Source organism: Takifugu rubripes, chromosome 5 (assembly GCF_901000725.2).
Source record: "Takifugu rubripes chromosome 5, fTakRub1.2, whole genome shotgun sequence".
NCBI classification, from domain to species: domain Eukaryota; kingdom Metazoa; phylum Chordata; class Actinopteri; order Tetraodontiformes; family Tetraodontidae; genus Takifugu; species Takifugu rubripes.
In genome coordinates this window covers 9909712-9928704 of record NC_042289.1, presented here as the reverse complement: position 1 = coordinate 9928704, position 18993 = coordinate 9909712, and the positions used below count along the sequence as shown (strand labels likewise).

The following is an 18993-nucleotide window of genomic DNA, read 5'->3' as shown; positions in this document are numbered from 1 at the left end:
GTATAGTTTGACATGACGTTTTACCACACATTGAAATAGAGGTTAAAAATTTATAACATAACAATTTTAAAAAGTGATTTTTGGACCAATGCAAGATGAACAAATATTTATCGATTTAATGTAACCAAGGTGAAAGTCACTAATGTGCCTTCACCGACGACCTGTGCGTGAGCTGCGGGTCCTACCTTGAGGTGAAACACACTCCTCCTGAAATCTCGGTTGGCAACATTAACACCTGGGGAGAAACTTTGGGCCAGAATGGAACGGACGCGTTCACAGCTCGTTCACCTGTATCTCACAGCTGGCCGCGCATCTTCTCAGTGGTAGAAATCCAAAACACCATGATGACCCAACTATTGTCTATTGTCTCCGCTGTTTTCTCCGCCAGCCGTGTGCGCTCTGACTTGTTTTGTGCGCAAGAGGGGCAGAGGGAGGAGATGGACAGACAGGGAGGGAGGAAGAAGGTGTGGAAGATGAGCGATGATGCTTCTTATTGATAACTCACATCTTTGTGCGTTATGACGGACAACTTCAGTGCTGATACCAAAGCCTTTCCTTAAAACAATCACCCCCCACCAGCACCAGGAAAAAAACTGTTTTCTCTGTCAATATCGCAACACCTTCTGTAAGTGAAATTTAAAAACTAACAATAGATATGAATATTAGGACACAAACAATCTACCTCTATCGATGCGTCAGATAGACTTTGAATGTACTTTAAATATACACCTTATCGGATGTGGAAGTATTGACACAAATTTAGTGACACACACGTATGTAAACATGTTATTAGAAACGAGTGCTTTATTGTTTCTGTACCTTTGTTTTTAACGTTTCCCCACCTAATTCATATACAGTATATATATATAAATTTCTGTGAGAATACCGCCCCCTTGTGATTAAAACGAAGAGGTGCACGGATGGGGAAAAACGTAAAAAGAAGGCAGTTATGTAAGTATGTATGTAAGTATGTAAAAAAAAAAAAAGCCCCTATGGAAATGTTTTCTTATCACAACAGTCAGAAAGAAGTGTAAACTAATAAAAAAATAATAATGGCATTTGAATTGTGCAGACTTTGTTTTTTATACAGGCCAAAATCTGAAAACTAGCTCACCTTAAATGGCATATCTCGGGCCATCCTCTTATTTAGTTCAAATACAGAAAATAAATGTAAACTAAAAATATCATTTCAAATACAGTGTATTCTGTGTAACTAATTGGAAAGTGTCACAGTGTTAAACCATAATAAAGCTATGGAGTATAAATACCATGGTTTAAATTTAACGGTTCGAACAAGTGATTTATCTAAATAATCATCATGAGAGATCGCTGTTGCCTTTGAAATTATCGTGGGTAAAATATGTAAATGGTACATATCTTAATAGTAGCCCAGAAGACTCCACGGTCATACTCCATGGTTTCTATAATCACTAACCACAAATGCGCTAATATTTTAAATCTTTAACTGTGTGGGGAGAAAATTCTGCAGTGAACTCTCTGTGGCTCTTTTTTTTTCAGACGAAGAGTTGCTCGTCCTTTCCCGAGTGACTGCGTCGAAGCTTTAGGCCAGACAGAATCTTATGAGCTGGTGAAGATGGGATGTTATCAGTTGGAAACGTCTTTGTTGCTTGGCTCAGGGGTCGAGTCATAGTCCGATCAGCCCGACACTCATCCGTCTCCTCCAGAGGAGAATCCCAGTTTGTGTACGATGATGTTTCACTTGCAGCTGATGTGAATGTTGCGTCTAGTCCCAGCATATACTGAACAACCTCCCGGGGGCTCAATGGGGCATCAGCTCTGTGTCCTGAGGCAGCGATGTCCATGCTGGTTTTGTCAGATTGTGTGCATAAGTGATGAGATGGTGTCTGAGAGGGTGCTTCTGGAGAGGAGCTGAGGCTGTCGTCTGCACTCTCTAAGCTGCCTCTTGTGGGTGCCTCAAGCTGTCTAGATGAGTATCCTGGGTTGTGAGGCCGGGTTCGTGGGTTGTGATGCCGGTAATACTTGACTGGCTGCCTGGTGAAGCGATAGTGTGTTTGTGTCCCCATGTCCACAATAGGTTCCTCCTCTGGATCATCCTGAGCACTGCACAGCGGTCCTCTCATAGCCAGGACTGAGACATTACAGAGAGAACAAATACTGCATGTTTATTATATTCATTTATTTGAGATTGAACCTATCAGTCGTCACCATCATCATATGTTTTTACTTTAGTATTATGTACAGTTTTGTGTGAAGTTGTGAATAAAACCACAGAGCAAAGCAAAAAAGGCCAGAAAGCACAAAAAAAGTGTCAAAGAGTCCCACGTGAAGGTTAACAGGAAGTACGCAGAGTTGACTCATGGGGCCACCCCGATCTGGCATATGTGAAACCAACAGTTTACAACCAACCACAACAAACCACCAGAGTGTGCAACCTAACGATGAAGTGTCAAACACACCGTTCACAATGCAGAAAGACTTAAAGAATCAAAGCATGTCCTCAAGCATCTGAGGTGGAAGCTGACACAACACCATAGATACTATATATATGCATATGTATATATGCATAATATGCACACACTATGCTATATAATAAATGACATTATCTGGAAAGCATCAACCACATCAACTAAATCTACCATACTGATCACCAGCTCTGGCTCTACATCCTGCCTACCTGCTCTCTCACGGGTGTCTGAGCCAAGCTGATCCACTGTATCATTCCAGGAAGACTTGTTGGAAATACAACCCTCAACTGACTCTCTCTTGCTTGTTCGATTCTGCCGGAATAAAAAGTTGAATGATTTCTGTGTTAAGGGTTTTGAAGTAGATCAGCATCCATTGGAAAGATGGATAATTTTAGGTTTTATAGAGCAGGTCTCAATGTTTACAGTGGGCTCAATAGTGCTGTGGAAATGGGAGATGAAGCAGGTCACAGATCAGAGAGCAGCAGTAGCAGCAGCATCCACCATCCTAATCCCAACACAGTAATCATTCAGGTGCCAGAAGGCTCCGAGCTCAGTTTACTTACTTCAACTGAGAGGGGGCACTCTCTGGAAGAGGATTCATGTTCTGAGTTCACTTCCCCCTTTAGAGGACAAGAAGCTCTGGGAGGGGTGTCTGGAAGAGGTGCTTTTGGGGCTGGTGGAGGAGGTGTACAGGAAATTTGCTGGGGACCAAAAATCCTGTCATGGTGTATAATGAGGAACTCAACGAGTGCAGCCTGGTAACTGGTCTCCAGCAGAGCCATCAATGACATATCAGTAGACACAAGGGGGCGCAATAACGTGGGCCCGAACACAATACCCAAGTTGCTCTGGGACATCTTGTTATCGTCATTCTCTGATACCCTGAGAGGAGAAACAGCAGACGAATGCATGGAAATATTAAAGAAAATTTTTGACAGATGAAATGAGTACCCTGTGTTGTGCCGCTCCAGAGAGTAACTCAGTGCTGTACTTACTTTTGAAGATGAGCTATCAGGTGCTGTAAGGTGCTGTAGCAATATGAAGGAAGTTTTTGTAGTAGATCCTGTAGGTTGTGAATGATTTCCATGACCTCGTTAGTGTCTAAATGTGGCTCCCTCTCATTTTGGTGCTGAATATTCTTTCCCACCGTGACAAAACCATTGTAGAGGTCAAAGGTCAGTAAGGGCTCTGGTAGCTGGGAGAGGGACAAACAGTGTCATTTATGGAAATCTAAGAAAAACCCCACTAAAATTACAAGAAATTCAGTGCAATTACTCGGCCACAACTGCCATACCTCCTTAAAGAACTGTTTAAGAATAGAGGTGATATCATGTGGCGAATACTCAGACAGGTCCACCTTTTCCTTTTGTACTTCAAAGGCCTGGCAGAGCTTTTGGATCCGCGGCTTGGACCCACTAACACGATACACCCCCTAAGACAAAGACCGCAGTAGCAAACAGGCCATGACGGCATATATTGATTCTTTCTCCCCCCCACCACTCTGGTCATTGCAGTGATAAATAATACCTGCACCGAGAGGGCACGATGCTCAATCTCAGACGTGCATTGCAGCACCACAAAGGGTACCTCATCCCGCTTATCACGAGTTATCGCTGAGAGGTCCACGCCAAACACCGTCCCCTTTCTGTGCTCGCACTCGAGCTGACACGACTCCATACACTTCCTGTGCAGAGCCAGTCCACACTGCAGAAGGAGCAGACTAAAGGAATGAATGACTGTATCACCACTGATCAGCATCTTCTGCTATTCTTTCTTCAATTACACATCATACCTGCTCGCATTCAATGCCACTGACAACTATGTAGTTGTCGCATTGCTTGCATTTGACCATTTTGCTCTTCATCTTCTTGAGTTGGTGTGTTAGTACAGCTCGTGACAGCATGCGTGCTTTCACAAGCTGATTGTCGATGCACTCTATCGTGGAAGCACATGAAGGATATCTCACTTTCAGGTCAACTTGGAAAACATTCTTCTTGCAGAGCCTTTGAAATAGAGCAACCAACCAGATTCTGACGGTCCATCACGATCATCCAGGTCATCAGATGATATTGTTAATGTAGATGCAGGTTTTGGGAGCCTCTTGGTTGTGTGAGCTGGAGTGATGCGTTCCCACAGAGCAGAGACCGAAGGGAAGAGAAAATCAAGGACTTGCATAATTTTTATGAAGGGTTGGATAGAAAGGACAAGCTGGAGGAACCAAGACAGTTGTGAGCTCACCAGGGCTGGAGAGAGATTCCAAACTGCCTCCAATGCTCTCACTGTCACTGTGGCCTTTCTTCTCTGAAAAGGACACTCAGTTACTGAAATAAAGGCATGTGTGTTCAGCCTGTATGATCAGGGCATTGTCACCAGGAACCCTTACTGCCATCACTGAGGTGTCCATAAGCATTATCATCAGTCAGAGGCTCCTGCGAGAACCCAAAGGTGTTGCTGGTTTTCCTTTTATTCCTTCAAACAATATTAGGGGAAAACTTTGCATGAATGAATGGATTCAACGCAAGTACATAAATGCTGAATACTTTCTTATAAGAACTCATTATACCCTTTGCCTGGTGGAACATATTCCTGGAAGGTAAATACTGGGAGAGGGCGTTCAGGCCGATGTTTGCTGAGGATGTAAAAGAGGTAGGGTTCCCCAGGCTCAAGGGACCTGCATGTCATCTCCAGGTTGTGATAGCCAAGGGGGACAGGCTCTGTTTGCTGCCTTTGGTAGTAAAACATGTTGACCGTGGCCTAATTCAGAGATAAAACATGTAATGAGTTGGATTTTATTTACTTACTTAAAGAACAAATCAATCAATCCAACTTCAGGGGAGCCAGAGACTGCGATCATTTCATAAAAGTGCATTTCAGACCAGACAAGATGGCTGTCAGATGCCATTAATATTTTCATTTCATACTAACCTCCTTGAGCACAGAGTCTCCCTGACAAATGAGCTTGCGTATGTGACAGATTATTCTCTCTTTGACCTTCACTAACTCATTCTGTTGGATCTTGGCATCATTCAAGCACTGCCGGTACTGAAGCTCTACTTCCAGTACCTGGACAAGACAGAGGAAGAGCAAAGAAATGCTAAACTTTGACTTCTCTTGATCTACAATACTATAGAACACACACTGGTGATACTGTATTTACTATTTATTTACTGAAATCATGAACCCACTTGCCCCCTGGTTATACCATTAAAGGGACATTCACCTTTGCCTGGGCTTCATCCTTACACTTGCGCCTCTTATCCAGGGTTTTAAAGGCAGCTGTGTCCTCCACTGTTTTAGCAGAGATCGCCTTGGCCTTTTCTAGCTCATCGCATCGCTGGAAATATTGCTGACGGGCCTTTTTCATTGATGTGACAGATTCATTCTGAAAATAAGTGACGTGAGTCGGCAATAAAATAATCATCTTCTAGCGTGAAACAGGTGATTCCCAGGTGTTTCTAGCAGGTGATTCCTTACCATTCTCCTTTGCTCTCGCGCCCATTGCTCCTTAAACTCTCTGCGCCACTTGTCAATTTCATTCTTCTTGGAAACTAGGGCCTTCAGGACAAACATAGGCTGTATAAATGCAAAAGATTGACTGAATCTTAAAATGACTGCAATGGAATAGACATCAGTACTTGATAGCAGCGGTTTTGAAGCAGTTCTGCTGTCTTTTTAGACGTCACACTGTTCTTGATGTCTTGCTCTAGAGCCATCGTGTAGATGTATTGCAGGGGCATCATTTCCTACAAAAACAAACAGCAACTTGATAAAAAAACATTTTTTTAATGTAGCAAAACTGAAACAGGAATTTTAGCAATGTGTGCATGGTTGAGGTTATATTGTTATGCCATTAAAACCTCCTTTATAGTGCTCCAGAAAGCAAAGATTTACCTGGTGTCCCACATTGGTTTTGGCCCCCTCGGCTGTCTTGATCACATTTTTTGCAAACTCTTGCTCTAAAAAGAAAAAAAAAGATAAAACTTTGAGACTTGCATGTTAGAGTTGTCAATCAATCCAGTTTGTGGTGTCTGTTTTCTCATGACCCTGGACAGGAAGAGAGGAAACTTACCAATCAATGTGAACCGTACTAAATATTAGCTTACTGAGCTGCAGCCTTACGTGTCTACTATCACTGCCACTCTCACAATATTGGTCTATGTTTACAATCCACCCTAATGAGAATCAAACCTCAATTGAGGATTATTTATTATTAGTATTACTTCAAACCTGCATCACACTACCAAACAAGGGGACTCTGCTGTTATTCTGTGTTTTGAGTGGGACTGATGTAGTTGGGAGCCTGTGATCCCTGTCTGGACATGGGGCACCTACACAAGCTGATAATCATGGTCTGTCCACATTCCTGTCTTGGTAATCTGCCGTCTAATCCTTTCTGTGTGCATGCAGTACGTATCTCACCAGGTGGTCACAACATTCACATGGGCATACATACTCACACATTACAGAATAGGTCCGACTATGCTAATGAATCAGAACTTTAAGAGTCCAGTGGAATGGTAGGAAGACATTAATGCTGAAATAACACTTACCCAAGCTGATTCTCTTCTCCATCCAGGCTAGGAGATCTTTGGCGTAGCGGCACCACATCTTGGTGTACTGCAGTGCCGTCTCCACTCCATCATCACAGCGACAGAGGGCTAGGTCTGCTTCCTGGGCTGAGAGGGAGGACATCAGCATCACTGTGGGCTCCACAGACTTGGAGCTGTACCCAGGGATCACACAGTGTCCATTGGGTTACACGCCACGTTTTCTCTCTACCGCTCGCACCACTCAAGAGACACCTTGCACCCCCCCGCCTGTCTAAACTATGGTGGCAGTTATCCATCTTTCAGACAAAATAAGGATGCTTGAAAAAATCAATGTCACAAAAGGTATACACAAACCCAAAACAGGAATCAATGACTGTAAATGACAAGTCATAGCTGTTCCTCTGAATAAATGTCCTGCTGTTTCCAGTAGATCTCAGCACACTGTCTGTAGGTATCTCTTGCATGTAAACACTATGCAGCCTTTTCAGTCCAATGCACAATGCAGCCTTTTCAATCCAGCCATGTGGATTGATGACAGAGGGTTTCCCTGCACTAAAGACAAACAGCTTTAGCTTATTAGCTTCCCTCCTCTCTGCTCTTCCTCTCTTTGGCCCCTCCCACTCACACCTGTTCACTTCCATCAGTCGGGCAGTCTGACTGGAGTCGGGCACTCGCCGCTCCAGTCAGTGCTGTTGTGCAATCTGGTGCCACGTCAGGCAGTCGGAGCATTAACACTGAGGAAGGCTCTTCCTCTGTGACTCATTCTAAAACAGGCTGATGCGTGTGTGTGACTATGATTGGACTCTCACACACTTCCTCTCTGGTTGCCGTGCACAGATCCATCATCTACTGCTTTATCCCTTGGTGGTGGCGCGGGGGGACTGTGGATTATTCCAGCTGACTTGACGTGAGAGTAGGGCCAAACCCTGGACAAGAGGCCAGCGCAGCGTACAACTTTCAGCAAAACTATAAAAATGAACTTTTTGACATTCCAGAAAGGCAACATCTTAATCAAGTTCCTGACTCAGACACAAATTTTCTTATGCTGTAGTCAGAACGAGCAAGTTTGACCTCCTATAGCCTTCTTCCTCTTCCCCCAAGGGAAGGGCTCAGCATGCAGCAGCTTCCCTCTGACTATGACCTCCTGCACTCGAATTAGGGATTATCTTCCAAGATCCAGATTGCAAAGTGCTCGTCTTCAGAGGAGTGCTGACTGAAGTTGACCTCCTGGTGTGGAACTCCTGGTGAATTAGAGGAAGTCCATTTCCAACAATATTGTGAGCAGTTATACACGGTCGATGGACTGGAGAGTGATCGCAGAGATGACATTAGGCACGTCATCAGTAGGCTGAAACATGTTCAGTCTTTAAAAAAAGGTCTTCCAAAACAGAGATACATCTTTCCCCTGCCTATTTCTATTTCCAGCGTGCTCCTTAAATGCAACCCGTTGCTGTAATTACTAATCTCTTACTGTGAACTGTAGCCCGTTTGATTCAGAATGAGACTGAAATTCTTGGAATTGTATTTTTGTTAAAAGACTGAAATGTCGAAACATGATTTTTTTTTAAACATTCATCCTTGTTTTTCCTTCCTCAGCAACACTGAACAGCCCCCGAGTTCTTTTTGTGCACGAGGTTACATTTAAGAGCAGTTGTCTGCTGCTTTAATCCTCTACTTTATCTTAATCTTGTAACGACCAGGCAATTACAACTCACCCAGACATGAGAAACATCTAAATACTGGGTAATATGGGGGCGATAGAAAATAGTGGCTGCACAATTAATCCAATGACCCAAACATTAACTTACAAATATAGAATAAATATAGATTTGTAATACTGGTTTAGTTACTAAGACCTCTGCTATACCTAAAATCATACCTGACTGACTTCCATCAGCTTCGTTGGCTTCAGCACGCTTCAGTGGAAACAGAGAAGCTTCACACTTGTTGAAAAAATATGTATATGTATATAATTAGACTCATTCAAATGAGGCTAAATTCACATAATCTTCAATCTTTTGTTTTTCCAGGAATTGTCCTCTTACACATGCATCGTGCTGCTCCTTGCATTCAGCAGAGTCAGATTCTCTAGTGGGCTGTGTGTTGGTATCGGCCAGGAGATCCTCCTCTGCACTGAACAGAAGAAAGATGTTTTTGATAAGGAAATATCTGCTCCCACAACAAAACCAACAAAACATCAGATCTGCTGTGGCTGACTGAGACGCATTGCAGCCTACTTAAATATTGCACCTATTTTGATAGCTGCACCATTTCTAATTCTCCTCCAATCACCAGATTTTTTTTAAAAAAAGGGCCCCCATTTCCTGCTTTCTATGTTCAAACATCACCGCGTTTCTTGGTTCAAGTCAAGTCAAAGCATTCAAGAGGAGCAAGGCAGCAGACAGAAGAAGGCAAAACACTTACCAAGAAATCAGAGACAAATCGAGATTGTCAAAATCTCTGAAGATCTCACTGTACCGCTTAGGCTCATACTTGGGATGTATTTTCTGCACATCTGAAATGTTAAAGTTAAACTGATGATCTTAAAAGATACTCTTACTGTCAATGACATAGGCATAGATAGGAAATGCTGCAACCCCACACAAACTACACACAATCAGCCCTAACAAAATAAATATACAGACAGAGACAGACAGACAGACAGAGACAGACAGACAGACTATTGTCACTTTTTCTTTTACATTTCTGACAGAAATACCAATTAAGTGCAACATAAAATACAAAAAAAGAAGACACAGCACATTTAGATGACAACGCAGAATCTTAAAACTAGTAATTGAAAAAGGGTCTATAGGAAGAAGTTTAATAAAAAACAACGAGCATTTACATAGAGGCACCAAATGAAAGAAGCTTCCACAGAGAGATCTCCATTTCATGCAACCACATCCTGCTCAATTTTCACACAAGAAGTGTTGCAGTTTTTAAAAAAAGTTGTTCAAATTTACTGTAAAATTAATTTTACTTCAAATACCAACTTACAGGAAGAGGTTCATGCATATTAAAAACATGGCATGTAGTCATAGAAATACACAACACTCACAAACTTTACATTTCTGAAGAAAATGTGAAATGTATCAAAATCAGTCACACAAAATAAGGTTACCACTGGGTTAGTGTCTTGTGTATGAATGAATATTTTCTCAGCGTTACCTTATCTCACGTTCTTGTGCTCACCTGTGGTTTGAGGAGCAACTTTGTCTTCCACTTGACTTTTGTCCATTTCTTCACCACTGTCGCAGAAATAAAATCCTAGCAGCGCCACTCACACATAACTTAAGGGCCCTGCTACGATACACTGTGAAGGGATGTGTCAAATAAGTGGGCAGGAAATGTGTGCTGCAGTTTATGCTCACGATGACACACTTAACTCATCCTGCTGTTTGGAGCTGGCTGCCGTTTGCACTCTGAAAAAAAGAACCTTTGCAAGTAGAGTGGAGATTGGCAAATGTTTTCACAAAGATGGGAAGAGGAAGTGTTTTTGCTGTCACTGTTGGCCCCACCCGCGCTGTCACCGCACACAATGAGAAGGTGGCTGTGGGACCTGCACCAGAATAGGTCTATAAAACACTATCATCTTTGAATCTACCGTCCACAGAAATCAAAAAATCAAACTGGTGTCACGCATGAATGTGACCACTCCAATTGTGATTTATTTGATTCTGCCCAAATCACACAGCTTGAGGCACAGCAAAATGTTTAATGTTACATCAAGGTCATCCTGACATTTTGCAAAATGTCTGCCATGTGGTTGGAGTGTGTGGCTGTAACTCGTGCTGGAACAGTGAAATGGTGACATCTTCAGGGCTTTTAAAGGTAAAACAAGTTACAAAAGCTCCGCGGCAACCTTGGGATGGACAGTAAAAAATTAAAAATAAAATAAAATCAGCCCTTCGCATGTAGTTAACAGCAGTGTATAAAGTGAATGATTTGGGCTTTTTACACTGTCTTCCTAGTGTGCCATTTTATGCCTGAGAAAACGGTATAAAAATATACTCTACATCCAATTTTAAAAAATAAAACCTTTGATTTTTAGCACAATGCGACAACTAACATGTCTGTGCAGCACTCATAACTGAAACCAACCAATTTCATACAAAAGATTTTTGGCAACAACATCAACAGAATAAATAAAGTGTAAATCTTTTTTTCCTGGGTAATGTTATTAAGCCTTTCTTACACCAAAAATACCCATTTGGATGTGATCCAAAATAAAAATAAAAATTACCCACCTTTGGAAAAGCACAGTAGTTTGATCCATTCTTTTACCAACAGCTATTTGGGTTATTCCAAAATGAATCCAAAAGCACAAAGACACAAAATGACAAAATTGGTCCATTTCTGCATAAAATTGGCTCCTCTCACAGCTCATCTCGGGCTGTATTATCCCAAGGAGACTGGAGCACGTTCGAATTTTGGGCTTCAACGCTGATCTCCGCCTGTTCGTTTGTTTTTCCCGAGCGCTCTCTGTCCCAGTCTGTCGGGACTTTGTCATTGTCCCACACTGTGGAGGTCTCTGTGTCACTGATGTAGCCTTGGTCACCTGTGTAGTGTGTTGGATACACTAGCAGGGGCTCGACTGAAAATGCCTTCAGGTCCCTGGTTTCAAACTGTTCCATGTAATCGAACCTGGGAAGGAGAATGTAACGTAAAAAACACCACAATAGGAAGAAGCCATCTGTAGATGTACATATATTTACTGGACAACAAACGCTTACACGGGGTGTTTATTGTACATGATGGGAAGAAACTCATCCACTGGTAAAACCCTCTTCAGTGGTTCTGCATTCAGCAGCTTCTCTGCACCCTGCAGTGAGATCATGTAACCTAGAGTCCAATAAGAATAGTCTGCTTCCACTAAGTTGTGAATATTAGGGACCGCTTTCTCTGGCCGTTCAACTTGCATTCTCTTCCGACCAATGTAACTGAAATAAACAGAAAGAAGCACTGAAGAGCAGCTTAAAAATATATATTAGTGGAAATAGGTGCCAACTCACATGAGGTCCCAGTCAAGGCCTTCCTCTTCCACCTCTGTCATTAAGTCCATCAAACGGCGCTTAAAGAAGACCTCAAAGCGAAGGTCATCTTCAATAACCAAGGAGGTGCGCAGACGGCGCTTCACAATCTAAGACCAGACAGATTTATCAAACTTCCACCAATCTCTCTGCTTCACGCACGTCTGGATGAATGACGTTGCATTTTCACCTCTTTCCATATGTTATAGTGAGAGAGGAAGCATCCTAGCTCTCCTTTGGTGAGTGGGCGACCGTGATAAGGGTCACTGTAGCCAGGGAGCATGTGGATGCCCAAAGCATGAATCTCACTGATATTCATGGCTCTGCAAAGAGAAGAGGGGAAGTTGGGAGAGCACGGACGGAAATGCAAAATTCTTCATAAAGCTCACTCTGCAAAACCGGAACTTACTTTCCGTCTACAGCTTCAACAATCTTGCAGGAAATCTTTTGTTCATATAACACCCTCAGCATGCGCTCTCGGCGGTCAGTTCTCCTCTTCAGGTTAACCATAAACACCTACGTATATAAGCAAGCAAGTTTATGAGTGAGTGGGACATTTAAAGTGGGTGGTGAAAAGGAAATTTAGGCATCACTCTTTCCTCACCTCATCAAACCCCATTTTGTCAGTTTTTTTCCTTGGAACATGTATATATTTGGATGGCATCACCAGGGGATTGCGTGCTAAGCATTCAAAAGAGTTTTATAAAGAAAAGATACGCATACAAGCATCTTGAACGCTGTCATTACATAAATTAGCAGAATAACAAGTTCTAACCTCAAGTCAGATGAAAAAAGAGAACTGAATGCTAATTACTTACCACTGGCCTCCAAAAGGCAGTGCAGGAAACTGTCAGCTTCATCTTGCAAAGTATTGTGGGATCGCAGTGGCACTGGTAGGTAACCATAGGTCTCTTTATTGCATACAAACATTTGAACATCTATTGAGAGGATACAGAAGGTGAAATTAAATTGCAACTATTGGATTAAAAGGGGGAAAAATGAAAAGTGTAACAAGTTTAAATACCAGCCATCTGAGCAGAGAAAGCAAACACAATGATGTCATCAAATGCCCAGCTGTATTCTGGGTGTGGGGGGTGAAAGGACAGCTGCCTGGAGGCTTCTTTCCTGAGGTCTATGAGGAGGGTGGAGTGGACCATTGGAACTGCAAAACAGCCTTTGCGTACCTGCTTCCTAATGGGTATGTAGGCTGGGGTACGCTTATAGTAACCCTGGCGAGACAGGCTTGGTTCACAGCTGGCCGACTGCAGTCAAACCACAGATAGGAGGAAATGAAATATTACCCCACCTGTGAGGACATCCCACACCAAAAGTTTGAGTAGGCAGCACGAGATTCCAGCATGGGAGAGATGATGGTCTTATTTTCTTTCATGAGCATCCAAAGGACGTCAGGATTGGTGAGGAGATTATCACAGTCTGCCAGCTGCAGGCAGGACACACAGATTAGTCAGTGGCATCACCGAACTGCACAGTTCAGACAGCCAACGCTGGTCTTGAACATTAAATAGACTGCTTGTGTAATAAAATAAAGACTCAGAGGATTGAGAGGATACCGTTTGCCGGCCTACCATAAAGTAATCTGCCCACATTTCACGAGCTGACTCCAGAGCCACTTGTCGAAGTTTCATGACGTGCTCGTAACGGAGATCTGTCCAGTCCTTTGGGCCCGCTTCATCCTCATAATGTCTATACAAATACAACGGGGCAATTCTTACTGCCTGAGGCCTCATGGAGAAGCAGCCAATATCTTGTAACTTACATGGGTTTCTCTTTTGGCCTCCATTCCACATTATGATAAAAGCTCTGCATCTTCACAAGCCAGTCGTGTAGAATGACTGTGGTGTTGTCCTGGTTGTGATCAGTCGCTACCCTGAAAACCACAATAAAAAAAGGCGACAAGATAAAAAGATGACCGTAGATGGGAAGCACCACAATGGTGAATGTAACAGGTGCACCAGGCTGAGTTCAAGCTAATGAAAGATTTGAAAGGTGATACCACAGCTCAGATAACAAAAGGCCGGAACAGACAGGATTTGGATTTTTCCTGGTTTCCTAAGAAGAGAAATCCTGAGATCACATTTTGTCCAGGACAAGGATAGAATTTACTGGACAGAGATCTGTGAGACTCTGCCTCTCCTCAATATCGTAAACTTTCAATTACTTTGGCTGTTCTGATGCAGAGGTTCTAAAATATCCACTACTGGTTCATAGACACAAATAAAATGAGATACTGTAGAGGTTTGCTCTATAAAAAGCTGCAGTTGCTCTCGAGCTAATTAAAGACACCAAAAAGTTAAATGTCAGTTTGGCTCATTCAAATTGCAAAGATGTGGCAAACTTACAAGTGAGTGCATCATGTCGTGTAGTGTTTATAACTCCGTTTGGATGTTCCAGATTGAGTTTGTATTTTCAGGGACTAAACAAAACTTACATCACCTCAAACATGTTTATATAAGTGCTAAAACAGAGATTAAACAGCTCCATTTATCAAAGATCAAGTGAAGTTAGTGGAAGAGTGAATTTTAGTAATGCGACAACTTCCTTTCACTATCCTTAAATTGTACCCCAGCGTGGCGGACGTGTGTTTAAATGGTCCGTAACATGTAGTTGATCTCCCCAACAGTTACAGCACCAGTGAAAGTCCGTCTGGAACAGCTAGACAGCAAATGTCAGTCTAAAATTTCCTCCAAAGTAGGTTAAGTGAAGGCCTTTAGGCTGTGGAGTTGAAAGAACCAGGTCTCCTCACACAGGATGAGATGTAATGTTACCCTGTCTCTGATTAAACAGGACAGATAGTTTGTTTTACAATGGCTTGTGAAAGAGATCTAAACCTAAATCTGCCTGTCTTAGCAAATATGAACTAACGATTTAAAGTGGAGCTGGTTGTAAACTGTGACCGTGTCCTGACAGGCTCAAGTCTTCAGGTCAGGCTCCACGGTGGGGAGACGGGGGACACTTGGCATTCCAACCACACAGCTCCTCTTGTGGACACATCAGTGGCGTCCCTCCCCTCCACGTATACACCTCAACTCATGGCACCGCAGAGATCTTCCTACCCCCGTACTAAAGTAATTCGATTTCTCTCTGGATTCGTCACTACTTTGTTTAGGCAGCGACTTTTTCTACGCGGTGTAGCCCCCGGTGATACGCTGCCCTTGCATTGGGGTTCATCCCCCGGTTACTTTCGCATGTTCTGTCGTATTTTATTTTTAAAATATTACTCTGAGCAGGAGAAATAAATATTCTTATCTCATTGCGCAACGGCGACTGTAAGACGACGAGCTGAGTTCCACACCAACATGGAGCTTGATAATATTTAAATTGCACAACTTACCATAAAGCCATACGTTCCTTGGGATAATTAAGACGCTCAATGGTGCCAAGGAAATACGGTAGAGAGTGCTCAGAGTTTCTGCAGATGAGGGCGAGCAGGACCCGCGGAGCGAGCAGCGGAGACTCGGGGTTCCAGCGCTCCTCAGCAAAATACCCCCGGGATGGAAGGCACCAGGAGGAGAGGAGCAAGAGCAGCAGGACAGCGGGGGAGTGGGCGACACCGTACATTGTGGCAATAAATCAAGGATTACTGGGAAACATCTGTGAATAGGAACGAGCGCTGCGTAAAAGTTATCTTCTTGTGCGCTATCATGACCGATGTGTGCTGCGGCCCGAGGCGACAACGCTGCCAAGGAGAGCTTTAAAGGGGACGCGCCGCCTTAAAGGGATAGCGTCCCCATAACCACAAAACAAAAGTGAACTCTTATTACAATTGTTGCTTTATTGACACGTAAGTACAGTTGCTCGAATACTTTCTGAAGTAAACGCAAACTGGGGAGAAGGAGCAAAACAAATGTAGAGAATTTTGTTAATCAGTAGTTTAATGTATTATTAATTTAAATCCTCAACTTTTTCCACTATGACATTTTTATTTGATTGCTCAATGAAAGCTCACCATAACACACACATTCCCAATAAACTGAGATTTCTTCAGTATCGATCTATACCAATTTGCTGTCGATAAAACAAATAGAATTTTTAAGTTGGGATGTTGACATGATCTGTAACTTTGTCTTCATTCATGCTTCCACACCCGTGTTGCTTTCTTCCTTCTTTATAATGTGGCTAGATGGACAGCTCTATAATTTGGCCCCTGAGCTTAGCCTCTCTACCTGGATGGTGAGAGAGGCAGCAGCGGGGTCATCAACCAGCCAAAACAGCTCACCATTAGTGGGGAGAACACGGGCTGCTGGGAAAAGGGAATCCCCCTTGCCCTCCAGCACCTCCTGAAAGAAAAAAGTGACAATGTTTAAAAAGTAAAGTACTGAACAATAATTATCACATTGTAGTTCAGTACAGCATGCATGTAAGATACTAAATATACAGAATAGATACATGTATAAAACATACATTTAAAAAAAAAAAATGCAACACACAGTTTGTGATAATGGCAACAGAAGTGCAGGCCTTCAAACTACATTTTAAAGTTCCATGTCTCAAGGATTTTGCATCTTTTATCAAACAGTATGGTTTTAGGAGTGTGGCATTCCTTTGTTAACTAAATGTTACCTTCAAAACTGGCGCTTTGCTTCCTCCTGTTGACACAAAAGCCACACAGCGTGCAGAATTCACAACTGGAAAAGTCATAGTTACACGCAGCGGCGGTGGTTTGGGAGAGTCTGAGATGGGGGCCACAATCTTGTTGGTTTCCTGGATGTGGAGTATGTCCAACACAGCGATGGTTCATACATAATGCAGTCACTCATAAGTGGCAAAAACCACAACCCAAGCATAAAAAGTAACTGGCCTATGCTAGGTGCAAGTTCATTCAGGCAGCTTTACAGGCTTGCTACACCAAGATGTGTGTATATTTAAACCTGTAATTTATCCACATATCCCAACATTTTGAAAAGAATTTTCAAAATACACATTGTTCTTTCACTATCAGATTGGGCTCTACAACATTGCAGAGGTTTGCCACAGTGGAACTTTACATGCATTTTTGCTTCAATGGACAGGACATATTTTGGATTGGTCAGAAATATGCAAACATTTGCTTAGTTTAAAATGTCACAAATAAACATTTTGTAAGGAACAGTTTATCTTGGAGAGAACTATAAAAACTTATCTGAACTCGTGAATGTGAGCACACATCTGGCATACAGGGTTAACAGCATAATATGATAAAGTTAGTGTGAAAGCAATCATCTCTAAGCATAAAAAGTCATCACACAAACTCAGACACATGTGGTCCTCACCTCCAGAAGAGGGTGATCCGGGAAAAGGGAGCAGGTGTGTCCATCAGGCCCCATACCCAACAGGAGAAGGTCAAACACAGGAAGACCATCCCCTGGAAAGGCCTAAATTTAAAAATCCAAAAGTAATTCTGATGAAATTCTAAAGAATTTTATAATCTGAAAGAATTCATGGCATAAAAATAAGAGTTCAGATAAAATTAAAAGGCAGGGAGAAATTTCACCCATTTGTTTGGAGGTTAAGAGGCAAAAAGAGTTGCAGCACTATCTGATACAACTGAGGTAAACAAAGTTGCTCGACACCTTTGACGCCTCCATACTGATCGCGTGATGCAATGCATGTATCCTTTGTTCTCGCTTTCAAAAATAAGTCAAAACTCTGTCTTTCATGTCAGAATTTAACTATTTAAGTGTCCATGATGATCTTTTAGCTGGCTCCATGTTCATAATTACATGAGTATGACAACGTTAGAGATCTCAGCACCGGTGTCTCTCTGCTGCACACTATAAATCTGCTAAATTAAAGATAAACATGGTGTTATTGCTACGGTAAAATGATCACACCAAAGATTAGAGGTATCCTCTAATAACCTTAGATTTACCTGCAACTCTGTTTACTTGCAGAACATAGAGCATAGAGCTTTGTGGAAACATCAACGAATCGTCAATCAATATAGGAGGAAAAAGATGAGTGAATTTTTTTAAAATGCAAACTGTCTATTAAAAAAATGCAATACTTCTTTTAGTTTGCGTTCATAGTCTTCAGCACAATCAGTTACTGGCAGAGACGAGTCAATGGTTAAGATCCCACTGGCAGGAATGTTTACTTTGGAAAATAAGTGGCTCTGGAAAAGAGGAAAACACAAGATGCATTTGGCAAGAATGCAACCAGGACTCTGGATTCATGTCAACTTGATATACGTAAACTTTACCAGCGAGGAGATACCTTATAGAGTCCATATGTGCTATCGGGATCATCAAACGGAACAAGTCGTTCATCACAGAAACCAACTATCCACTTACTGCAGTCCAAATTTGGCAGGGCAAGTAGTTCTTTGCTGAGCATAGACACAAGGCTTCCACCCGACAGGCCTAGGGAGAACCTGCCATGAGAAGCGATGGCTTTCTCAGCCCTCGATGTCACCAAGTGTGCAAGCACCGGTCCAAGCTCCACCGAGGAGGGGAACACGAGCACACGTCTGCCAGCCATGACAACTACGTGAACACAGGGACCATGCAGCACAAGAGGATTAGAGTAATAGAAGGAAGCCCATTTCAACACAGTTGTGCAATGAATTCGTGAACATGACCAACGTAAATCCTCTCTGTCTTTCCACCTTAAATCTGAATTGTTGAAATCATTCACATAGCAAGGACCAAATTAATTTACACTTTAAGTAGGGCAAGGTAGAAAGAATAACAAAACTATTTTAAAAAATTGATGCTGAGTGTAATGTGAATTCTAGTAGTAATCATACAAAACTAAATTTACCTTTGTTTCCTAAGAGTCTTAAATAGAGGAAGAGATTATCATGGTGAGGTTTTTAGTCGGCAGACGCTACTCCACTTCCTGACACAAGCGCCCACTAGCCAATCATATTCAGAGTTACAATCGCATTGCATTATGGTCCGTAAGATCCTGAACAGTTGTAATTCATATACCAGCCACTAGCGGGGGCCACTGGATTCATGCAAC

At 42.4% G+C, this 18993-nt stretch overlaps 4 protein-coding genes across 5 annotated transcripts in view; all 4 read right to left on the bottom strand.

The window, feature by feature from the left end:
* Positions 1 to 670, bottom strand: part of lmx1al (LIM homeobox transcription factor 1, alpha-like) — a 13612-nt gene extending 12942 nt beyond the window's left edge. The window contains exon 1 of the mRNA XM_011604076.2: positions 186 to 670. Within this exon, the coding sequence (XP_011602378.2) occupies positions 186 to 229 (44 nt within the window). The 5' untranslated portion in view covers positions 230 to 670. The remainder of the gene's footprint in view (positions 1 to 185) is intronic.
* Positions 671 to 784: 114 nt separating this feature from the next.
* On the bottom strand, positions 785 to 10477 carry gmip (GEM interacting protein). Of its 2 annotated transcripts, XM_011604057.2 has the most exons (21): positions 10193 to 10477; positions 9422 to 9512; positions 9043 to 9130; positions 8877 to 8940; positions 6998 to 7123; positions 6339 to 6403; positions 6083 to 6190; positions 5922 to 6002; positions 5668 to 5829; positions 5373 to 5510; positions 5011 to 5201; positions 4831 to 4916; positions 4686 to 4748; positions 4472 to 4561; positions 4240 to 4382; positions 3975 to 4151; positions 3742 to 3879; positions 3443 to 3642; positions 3011 to 3329; positions 2657 to 2759; positions 785 to 2110 (listed from the first exon to the last, which is right to left on the bottom strand). In XM_011604057.2, exons 1-21 carry the CDS (start codon positions 10236 to 10238, stop codon positions 1515 to 1517), a joined length of 3075 nt encoding a protein of 1024 aa, XP_011602359.2. In that variant the 5' UTR covers positions 10239 to 10477; the 3' UTR covers positions 785 to 1514. The 2 variants fall into 2 exon arrangements, with proteins under 2 accessions (XP_011602359.2, XP_011602360.2); XM_011604058.2 differs by lacking the exon at positions 2657 to 2759 and having other exon boundaries at positions 1962 to 2110.
* Positions 10478 to 10648: 171 nt separating this feature from the next.
* Positions 10649 to 15748, bottom strand: colgalt1a (collagen beta(1-O)galactosyltransferase 1a). The gene is made up of 12 exons (XM_003964745.3): positions 15383 to 15748; positions 13808 to 13918; positions 13617 to 13734; positions 13337 to 13471; positions 13055 to 13259; positions 12849 to 12968; positions 12635 to 12711; positions 12440 to 12546; positions 12221 to 12353; positions 12013 to 12140; positions 11734 to 11940; positions 10649 to 11644 (listed from the first exon to the last, which is right to left on the bottom strand). Exons 1-12 carry the CDS (start codon positions 15607 to 15609, stop codon positions 11377 to 11379), a joined length of 1836 nt encoding a protein of 611 aa, XP_003964794.2. The 5' UTR covers positions 15610 to 15748; the 3' UTR covers positions 10649 to 11376.
* Positions 15749 to 15805: 57 nt separating this feature from the next.
* Positions 15806 to 18925, bottom strand: pgls (6-phosphogluconolactonase). Its single transcript, XM_003964714.3, has 6 exons — positions 18790 to 18925; positions 18244 to 18512; positions 18035 to 18142; positions 17301 to 17402; positions 16612 to 16752; positions 15806 to 16328 (listed from the first exon to the last, which is right to left on the bottom strand). Exons 2-6 carry the CDS (start codon positions 18505 to 18507, stop codon positions 16182 to 16184), a joined length of 762 nt encoding a protein of 253 aa, XP_003964763.1. The 5' UTR covers positions 18508 to 18512; positions 18790 to 18925; the 3' UTR covers positions 15806 to 16181.
* Positions 18926 to 18993: the final 68 nt, after the last annotated feature.